Genomic DNA, 10,125 nt, shown 5'->3' with positions numbered 1-10,125 from the left:
CCCTCCCTCCTTCCCTCCCTCCTTCCCTCCCTCCCCGTTGGATGAGAAGGATGTGAGCAGAGCTGAGCCGCCAGCAGACGCCAGCAGAAGCCTCAGCAGAGCCGGCCCCGCGGCTGCCCAGCCTCCTAGCCCACTTCTCCCAGCTCCACTCCCTGGAGCATCCTCCCAGTCGTATGTTTCCGGAAAACTTGGCCGAGAGGGAGACACAGATGAGAGGATGTGAGTGAGTGGCCCTGTGGAGGGGACAGGGTGGGGGGCGGGGTTGCGGGTGCCGGTGACAGGGACCACGACATGGCCCTCAGGAAATTGCAGCTTGGCAGTTGGGCATGTGGAGGGGCTCAGAATTCTGGACCCTGTGGACATGGATCCCACCCCCACCCTCTTCCCTGGTGCCCCCTTCCCGTCTTTCTGGCTGTTGGGCTGAGGCTGTCCTGGAAGGAGGGGCAGGACCTGGGTCTGTGCTTGGGGGGCCACTGGAGGCTCTTGTTGGAGTGTGCTCAGAGGCGGTCTCTCCAGGTGAACGGGCTTGCAGCTGGGTCTGGTGGGGCGGGCTCCATGGCGTGGTGTGGTAGAAAGTACTTCTCCCTGTGCCTGCACCCTCAGCCTGGGGTTCCCAGAACAGGAACCAGAGAGGAAGCCTGCGCTAGCTGCTGCCACCCCAGGACCAGCAACGATGGGACACCCACCCTAGCCCTTCACACAGCAGTTAGGGAAACTGAGGCCCAGAAAGCAGACAGGATGGCCGTGACTGCACAGCATGCTCTGTCCAGTGTTCCTTCATGAGCCACACGTTTGCAGGAAGGGCTGGGTACCCCTCTGCCCCCACCCCCACCCATCAGCTCCCGCTGCTCCCATGAGTGGAGTTAATTAGGGCCCCCAACCCCCAGCTGGACTCCTAGCCACCTCCTTATTTTTTGAGTTTGGAAATGTCAACCTCCTCAGGGTCGGGCCACCCCCTAGTCTCTCCATGTCCCACCCCACCCCCAGCAGGCCCAGATGGGAAACCCACACCCTCCCGTCCCCTCCCGCCTGGTTCCGGACCTGTGATCCCTCTGGCCCGACGTGTTTGCCTGGGCTCTCTTGGCCCCAGCGGGGGAAATATAAATAAACGCACGTCGCTGTCCGCCAGGTTCTGGAAGTGGCAGCTGCTGCTGGCGCAGGCGGAGGGAAAGGTCAGGGGGCCGGGTTACACTTGATCCCACGCCCTGGCCCTCCCCTTCCGTGCCTGTCCTTGAGGAACCCTGAGGAGCCAGCCGTGGAGCCACGTGGCTCCCATGGCCATGGCAGGCAAGCAGGTGGCCTGTCAGGTCACCCCACCCCACAGGGGTCCAGAGGGCCGGGAGAGTGGGAAGCCTGGAGCCCCACACCCATTTTGCCCCCTTGGCCTGTCCCCTAAGCTTTGGTGAGTTGGAAGAGCCCTCTGAGCTTGTTTCCCCCAACCTGGAGATGGAAATGGTCACAGCCTTGACAGCAGAGATAAGACAGAACCAAGTCTTTAAAGGGCTTTGCAAACTCCGCATGTCACTTAACCATACGATGGGGTTGTTGATGTTTTTGCTGCTATTTTATCTTTGTTAGAGCCTTATATGTAGCAAGCTGCTGGCATGTATTTGAATGAATGGATGATGCTGCTATTTTATCTTTGTTAGAGCCTTATATGTAGCAAGCTGCTGGCATGTATTTGAATGGACGGATGAATGAATGAATGAATGAATGAACGACAGAAAATGCCAACACACGCTGTTATCTCTCAGGCTCCCACACTCTAGCACAGTGTCAATTGTAGCCCTGCTTGCAGCTTGATTTGATTGAAGGGAAATGGCCTTAAACTTCGTTAAGGGAAATCTTTCATTAAAGTCATTACAAGTGTAGCTCCGGGGCTCAGAGGCAGCCATGGTCCCAGCACCATAATTCAGCCTTTGGGCCTGCTGCCCTCCGAGGGGCACCATCCTGTCCTGCAGCCCCTGTAAGTTAGGATCCCTCTCCCCCACCACCCCCAGCAATGGGAAAGGGGGCTGGCCCTACCTTCTCAACCGACTGGGACACATAGAGTCACGCTGCTGGGGACACAAGGCATAAACACAGATGCCCGCCTGTGCCTGTGTGCTGGGAACTTGTAGGCAGATGGGCCGAGACCGGGGCTGGCGTCCCGCAGCTCCTCTGGATGCAGCAGAGGCTGCCTTTCTGCTGAGCCCGGGATTCACAGCATTGAAAATAGAGCCCAGGATGTGGCATGCAGCTCTGGCCTGAGCTTATAGGCATGGAGGGAACTTTTGGGGCCTACGTGGCTTTGTGGCATAGGATCAGCCAATTCCTGGAGGGTTTCTCCCTGAACCAGAAGGTCTGTTAAGCCATGAGAATCTCTTGGAGATAGAGGCTGTATTTAGGGGCAAATCCACTCCCAGCCCCTGAACCAGGCCAGGTGGGCCCCAAGTTCGGTGTAGGCCTTTAGGTGTCTGTAGGGGGCTTTGGGCTCTGGCAGTGCCCCAGTTAACCTGGGCACGGAGGCTCCTGGCCCCAACTCATCCCCACCCCGACCTCTACCCTCCCGCCCCCTGCTCACCACGTTCTTTCCTTTTCCTGGCCCGGTGTGACCAGAAAACAACCCCGTCTCCTGAGGCCTCATCTGCAGCTGTGAGCCAGTGTCAGGGCTGGGTCACGACAGCCCCGGCTCTTCCGCCCAGCCAGGGGAAGGCGGGAGAGGTGGGGCCCGGGCGGGGTCTGCATCCCGGACATGAGCCCTTGGCCCCCAGAAGCCTTAACAGCGGCCTTGTGGGGGGTCTCTCCACCTGTTCGCTCCCTGCTCCTTGAGCCCAGGCCTTTCCTGAGCATCCGCACTCGAAACCTGCTGGGTCACGACAGCCCAGGCTCTTCCGCCCAGCCAGGGGAAGGCGGGAGAGGTGGGGCCCGGGCGGGGTCTGCATCCCGGACATGAGCCCTTGGCCCCCAGAAGCCTTAACAGCGGCCTTGTGGGGGGTCTCTCCACCTGTTCGCTCCCTGCTCCTTGAGCCCAGGCCTTTCCTGAGCATCCGCACTCGAAACCAGACCCCAGAGGCCAGCCCCCTACCCTTTTGTGCCTTCCTCTCTCCGTGTGACACGTGGCATCACTTTTGCCTCCTTCCAGAGGTCTTGGGGCTGAGCAGTGAGCCCAGGCTCTGGTTGCCCTCCAGGCCGTGGGCATAGGCACCTGCTGCCCCTCACCTACCATCCTCTCCCCCTGCAGGTCTCCTGGAACACGGCCGGAACTGGTCGGCCATCGCCCGGATGGTGGGCTCCAAGACGGTGTCTCAGTGTAAGAACTTCTACTTCAACTACAAGAAGAGGCAGAACCTAGATGAGATCCTACAGCAGCACAAGCTGAAGATGGTGAGGCCCCAGCCCCCACCCTCAACCTCCTGCGGGGGCTGTGAGAAGGGCCTCAGCCGCCTCTGGAGGGGGTCTCTGCACCCCGGAGCCCAGGGCTGGGGAGGGTGTCATTCCAGAGGTCTCATTAAGACCTGGCCCCTGGGGTCAATGCCCAGCGGTACCCCCCAGATGGCTATAAGAAATGACTCTTGCTGTCCGTGTCCCTCATGGGTACCGGGGATGGATAGGGCTGCCCCGTCTCCTCCCTGTGAGCCCACGTGAACCAGGCCTGCCCTCTGCCTCCCTGCCTCGGCTGAGCGCTCACTCACTCTGCTCGCTCGCTTGGTCGCTTGGTCGCCTCTGAGGGTCTTCAGAGTGCACTCGCTCGCGGGGCTCGGGCGGGCGTGGGGGAAGGAGCCTGGTGGATCGGGCCCTGACTCAGCCAGGAATTCGGGCTGTCAGCGCATTGGAATGAAGACCCAGAGGCAGCTAAACCCCCGAGCCAGTGGCTCCCCCGCCCATGTGACCTCACAGTTTTAGGGCCATGGTGGGGAGGGAAGAACAGGTCGGGGGAGCTGTGGCTCAACCCTGGCCTCCCAAGGGCTTGAGGCTGAGACCTTCCCCCTCCAGGAGTGCAGAAGGGGCGGGCTCGCCTCGCTGAGCTTGTAAATGGTCTCCCAGGAGCAGCCGCTTCCTCCGCAGCTGTTTCTGGGAATCGAGGACCATTGCGGGGAGGCCTCTGCTGCCTTTTCTAACTTCCTCCCCGTCTCGCTTCCTTTGATATACTTGCTAAGCATTGTTGCCATTTTAGAGCTGGGGAAACTGAGGATCAGCCAGGCCCATAAGCAACGGGATTGGGGCTTGAACCCATGATTGTGTGACTGGAGCCCCCTGCCCTTAGTCATGGGCTGCATTACGTTTCCTTGTAGATAAAGAGGAACAAGAAAGGGGTACATAGCTCCCCTCCCCCAAAACTCCTTGCATCCCCCAACTCATCCAGCTGTCCGTGGCTGGGTTTACAGTATGTGCAGCGTGTGCTGGGCAGGCAATGCTGAATTGTTCCTCCATGCAACCCTCTGGGCCCAGAGAGGCTGAGCAGGCTGCCTAGGTCACACAGCATGGGCAAGCCAGAGAGAGCATCACCTGTTTGAACTCCCCTTGAGTACCGTGAAGAATTCAGAGACTCCCTTCCCAGCCCTCCTGAGTGGGTTCTTCCTGAATCGTGTGTATGCCAGTAGCTGCTGACAGCTAGAGGCCTGAGCAGAGAAACATCCCACAGCCCCTGGAATTTGTCCCTAGCACTCCGCGGGCATCAGGCAGTGACCACTCATTTTCTGGATTTTCTAGGACTTGTGGTTTCTGCAGGGAGGAAGGCTTGGTGGGGGACTGAATGTGGTGTACCTGTCTTTCACACCTGCTGAAATCCCGGAGAGCAAAGAGGACCACTGAGCCACAGCGGCCTGTGGTGTGGAAGGAAGCCAGGGGGCCGGGGCTGGGGGGACGTCGGGGCCAGTGTCTCTGTGCACCCAGGTCAGGAGTCTGAGATGTTCAACACAGGATGGGCCAGGGGCAGGGGGGCTGGCCTTGACTATCTCCCCAGGCACAAAAAAAGGCTCTCCCCACCACCACACTCCATCTCCCTCCTCCTGTCCCTCCCCTCCCTCCTCCTCCTGCCTCTCCCCCTCCTCTTCATCCCTTGCTCCTCCCAGCTCCACCCCCAGGACTGCAACTCAGTATCCACATGAAACCAGCTATCAGGTTTCAGTCTGCTCCTCTCCAGCCTGCTGGTCCCACTGCCTGGTTTTCCAGGTTTCCTTGGGTGCATTCAGAGGCACTCCCAGGGACCCCAACTTGTGAGAGCATGATCAGGCTGGGGGCCAGAGTGGGGTCAAGACCCAGCTGTCGATTTGGCACCTGTGGGCCTTGTGCAGTAACTTCATGCACCTGCTGAGCCTCAGTTGAAGGCTGTCGATTTGGCACCTGTGGGCCTTGTGCAGTAACTTCATGCACCTGCTGAGCCTCAGTTTCTTCATCTGTGAAGTAGGAAATCATGATTCTCACTCATGTGAAGATTGAATGAGTTATTACCTATAAGGAACTTAGTGCCTGGCAGAGGAAAATTGCTCCTTGAGGGTTAACTTCCCTAGTTACTATTACTATTATTATTTTACATTAAAGCCGTCCACCCCCTTTCCCCTCAGGGATGTTGGAGGCCTCTCCTTGAAGGGCGTGTGCAGGAACAGCCGTGGCTTGTTATGGGTTGAGAGTAAGGACTGGGCCCAGGAGACCTGGGTGTGAATCTAGGCTCTGCCATTTACTGGCTGTGTGGCCTTGGGCAAGTGACTTGTCCTCTGTGCCTCAGTATCCCTGCCTGTGAAATGGGGATAATAATAGAGCCCACCTTGAAGGGCTGTTGCAGGAATGACCTGAGTGGATGCCTGTAAAGCGCTTAGAAGGGGGCCTGGCATGTCACAAGTGCTCTGCTAGTGAGAGCCAAGATGGAGCTGGCAGTGGCTCCTGGTGGCTGTGGAGTGTGTCTGCTCCTAGATGGAGGGCTGGATGGATTCATTCATAAATTCATTCATTCAAAGGGGCAACGTAGCAGGATGTTGTAGAGCAGGGTCCTGGGACTAGCAGGTCCGTACCCCAGTGCTTCCACTTAGTGACTGGTGCCTGAGAGTACATGGCTTCACCTCTCTGTGCCTCAGTTTCCTCCTCTGTGCTTATTGGGGATAAGAATTGGGCGTGCTCATAGAGTGGCTGTGAGGAGCAAATGCGTTCCTTTTTGTAGAGGGTGGTGCCCTGCCCTCCACGGGCACTCAGTAAGTGTTGGATACTATGTCCATTGTTCATTCAGCAAATCTTTACTGAACACCTGCTGTATCTCAGGGAGGCAGTGGCAGGTGGCTTGAGGACAGAGGTGTGGGTGGGGTTTTCCTGCTGAGCTGAGGAGCTGGACATTTCTTTAGTGGACCGTGGGGAGCCACTGAGGGTTTTTGATCTGAGGAGCAACCTATCCACGGCTGGATTGTCCTGATGTCAGTGAAAGCAACTCTGTTCTGCGTGAAAGCACAGCCAGAGCTCAGCCAAAGCTAACAGACCCCGAATGTTACGGTGGCGGGGGCTGCACCAACAGCAGGCTGTGGAGGAGGCGTGGACAGTAGGGGAGACCTGAGACCAGGTTGGGCCCCGAATGAGAACAGGTGACTTGGGAGGATGGGGCTGGTCCTGTCCCCCAGCTGACCTCTAAAGAGCGGATGCAGGGACCACCCCAGGATGGCAGGCTCAGCCTGGGGCCCACTGTCTTGTCAGTGGCTGGCCTTGGTGCAGGGGTGAGCTCCCAATCACTGAAGCATGCAAGCAGGCCTCACTAGATACCACTGAACTTGGTGACCTCTGCCTCTCGCCCCTCCTTTGCACCTCTACTCCCAGGGAAGATAGCAACTCCCTGCAAATCCTGAAGCAGTGGTAGCCACCTCTAGCAGCTGGCCCGGCCCTGTCTAGAGTGCAGGAGGACATGTCACCCTTGGCTAGCGAAGGAAGGAGTGGGGGGAGCAGAGGGTCAGTGGGCGTCCCTTCCCATCTCACCCCAGGCCTGGCTTGAGTATGGCCGCAGGTGACATCAGCAGGAAGCAGGAGCAGGCGGGCAGGCAGAGCATGTCCCGTGGTTATATAACATTTGGCATCAGTGTCCTCTGTGAGGTTTCCCCTCCCCCTCCTCATGGCCGAAGGTTACCCTTTTCTCCCATCTGTGAATCCAGGCCTCAGCTTCCGCGTTTCTCAGTCTCTGTCCTTCTCAGCCCTGGCCCCTCCTGCCTTGTGTTCATCTGTTGTCTCTTCTATCTGAGGCTGCACAGAGCTGCTCCAGGCAGGGAAAGGTTTGAACCTGACCCACTATAAATCTAGGCTCCTCAATTCATGAGCTGTGTGGTCTTGGGCAAGTGTCTTTGCCTCTCTGAGCTGATGTCCTTCTCTGTCTGGTTCATTCATATAAAGAAGTAATTATGGAGCATCTATTCTGTGCCAGATGCTGTTCCGTGTGGTAAGAATACAGCTGAGAACAGACAAAGATCCTAGCCCTTGAGTTGCTGGGTCTAGTGCGAGAGACACATTAACACACACATAATTCCAGATTGTGGTCTGAAGATGCTGAGATGAAAGATAAAGTAGAAAGCCATTGATGGTGGGGGAAGGGAGGGGGTTAGCTAACGTTGACAGGGTAACCAAGGAAGACCTCTCTGAGGATGTGACATCTTAGCAAAGCCATGAAGGGGGTGAGGAATTGAGTATCAGGGGGAAGGTGTCCACAAGCGGCCAGCACAAGGCCCCATGTCTGGGGCATTCTAAGGAAGGAGGGTGGTGTGTCCTAGAGGAGGGACTGAGGAGGTGGGGAGAGCAACTTGAAGAGGTCAGTGGGGTCCAGATCTAAATCACGTAGGGCCAGACAGATGGGGGAGGACTTGGGGTTTTATTCCAGGTATTGGGGAAACGGAGGGACTGAGGAGGTGGGGAGAGCAACTTGAAGAGGTCAGTGGGGTCCAGATCTAAATCATGTAGGGCCAGACAGATGGGGGAGGACTTGGGGTTTTATTCCAGGTATTGGGGAAATCCTGGAAAGGTTGAAGCAGGAGTGATGTGCTCTGATTCACAGAGCAGCTGTGGATCCAATGAATCAGTACCTGCAAATGCTTGGCACATAGTAGGTGCTAAACTGTAATGATTAACACTAGTATTGCTGGCATCTCCTGCTCCACACACACCTCCTGGTTTCAGGGGCTGGGCTGTGTGTGGAAGGATTTGCTGTAATTCCCAGGATACTTGCTAAGTCCCAGCTTTGGGGGGCTTTGGGGTGCTTGCATTATCTTCACCTTCTACCAGGTCTCAGAGACCAAACCTTCTCAGAGAGTCTCAAGTGCTCAGAAGGGCGTGCATCATGGCCAGGCTGGCAGGAGACTCCTTTTCCCTGTGAAGCTCCGTGTGTCCCTCATGCCTCACCCACCCCCCAGGCAGTGATCACCTGCCTCTCCTAGCCACAAGAGCTGGCCAAGTCTCTGTCTGCTGAAAATAGATTGGGAAAGAAGGGGGAACCCTTGGCTGCACCCACAGAACCCACATGCCACCACTTTCTTTCACTTCCGTGGGCTTGAGCTGGGGCACTCCTGGGAGATGCTTGGGGCTTGGGGCAGGACTGGGCCAGGCCCTGGACACACAAGGGATGGTAGAGCTGGGCATTCCCATAGTAGGCCCTGTGGATACCCAGCAGTGGGGGACTGGGGCCTATGGCCAAGTGTTGATGATGGAAACCTTGACTAATGGGCAAGTAGACAATTCTCTTTTCCTGCCAGCAATCCGAGTGGCTGTGCTCAGAGGACCCCTGTGTGCTCAGGAAAAGGGCAGGGCAGGAAGTGATCCCCCCTGGGGCTGTGACAGGGCCTTGGGGACGGCACATTTGGAGCATAAGACCACCCTCTCCCTCTCATGAAGCTGTTTCCATCCTGACCACAGTGGGGGCCTGGCCTGCCTGGCGCTGGGGGTGATGGGGGCATTTGCCCCAAGAGTGGGCTGTGCTGTGTTTTGATGCAGGGTGGCTTTTTCCTGTAATCCGGGGGGACCAGTAGAGGGGAGTGTATTAGTATTAGTTTCCTGTGACTTCCATAACAACGTGCCACAAACTGGGTGGCTTAAAACAACAGGAACTCATTTTCTTACAATTCTGGATGCCAGAAATCTGAAATCAAGGTGTCAGCAGGGCCATGCTCACTTGGACGGCTCTGGGGAATTTCGTCCAGTTTCTGGTGGCTGCTGGCAGTTCCTGCTTTGCAGATGCATCACTCCACGCTGCCTCCATCCCCTCATGGTCTTCCCCAAGTCTGAATTCATATTTTCCTCCTCTTATAAGGATTTCAGTCTTATTGGATTTAGGGCCCACCCTGCTTCTGTATGACCTCATCTTGATTAATTATGTTTGCAAAGACCCCATTTCCAAACAAGGTCACATTTGAGGTCCCAGGGGGAACATGAATTTTGGGAGACACCGTTCAGCCCTGTACAAGGGGCTTAGAGAACTGTTGGAACCTCTAAGCCTGGTCAGGTGGGGAGTCCAGCAACGCACTCTTAAAAAGAAGGAAGACTCAGAGGTGCTGACAAGGGCCGTGAAGTGACTTCAGGGGTGGGTCCATCTCCTTTCTCAGAGACCTCGGAGTGCTCAAGCTGTGATCCTTCCTGACACAACAGATTGGGCCGGCCCCCTCTTGGGGTCCAGTCCACTCCCCCCCAGGAATCCCTAGTCACCTCCAGACCCTCAGCAGACTCTGCCTTCACTCTGTGCCATCTGTGTGTTCAATCCCAAAAAGGCTGCCCATTCACAGTTGCTCAGCAAGTCAGTCAACACTTTCTGAGTCTGCCCGGCTCAGAATGGGGATTAGAGAGACGTCCGGCCCAGGGGGGTTCAAAGATGGGAGCTGTCAACAAGCAGTTTGATGACTGTGCCCCCGAGGGAACAGCGAGGGTCTGGCTCCATGTGTGCATGAGGAGCCAGGGGTTCCAGGAAGTGGGGTGCAATTTGGGGGTAAGTAAAAGCCTCTGCAGTGTGGCTTCTTTCTGTTCCTCGAACACACCCAGCTTGTTCCCTGCATCTGCCACTCTCATCCGGGTTCTTGGCTGGCCAGTTCCCTGTCACCACTCAGATCTTGGCTCAAATGTCACCTCCTTGCAGAAGCCTTTCCTGATCATTCTGTCCCAAGGACCCCCCCACCCCTGTAGTCCCTGCACAGCCCTTGT

The 10,125-nt window shown here is 56.9% G+C and overlaps 1 protein-coding gene across 3 annotated transcripts in view; it reads left to right on the top strand.

Moving 5' to 3' along the window:
* NCOR2 (nuclear receptor corepressor 2) overlaps nucleotides 1–10,125 on the top strand; it is a 161,922-nt gene that overhangs the window by 102,201 nt on the left and 49,596 nt on the right. For all 3 annotated transcript variants that reach the window (XM_008585917.1, XM_008585916.1, XM_008585915.1), the window contains exon 17: nucleotides 3,224–3,366. In XM_008585917.1, coding sequence (XP_008584139.1) covers nucleotides 3,224–3,366 — 143 coding nt within the window. The remainder of the gene's footprint in view (nucleotides 1–3,223; nucleotides 3,367–10,125) is intronic.

Source organism: Galeopterus variegatus, unplaced genomic scaffold (assembly GCF_000696425.1).
Source record: "Galeopterus variegatus unplaced genomic scaffold, G_variegatus-3.0.2 Scaffold3754, whole genome shotgun sequence".
Lineage (NCBI taxonomy): Eukaryota > Metazoa > Chordata > Mammalia > Dermoptera > Cynocephalidae > Galeopterus > Galeopterus variegatus.
This window is presented reverse-complemented; position numbering and strand designations above follow the sequence as displayed.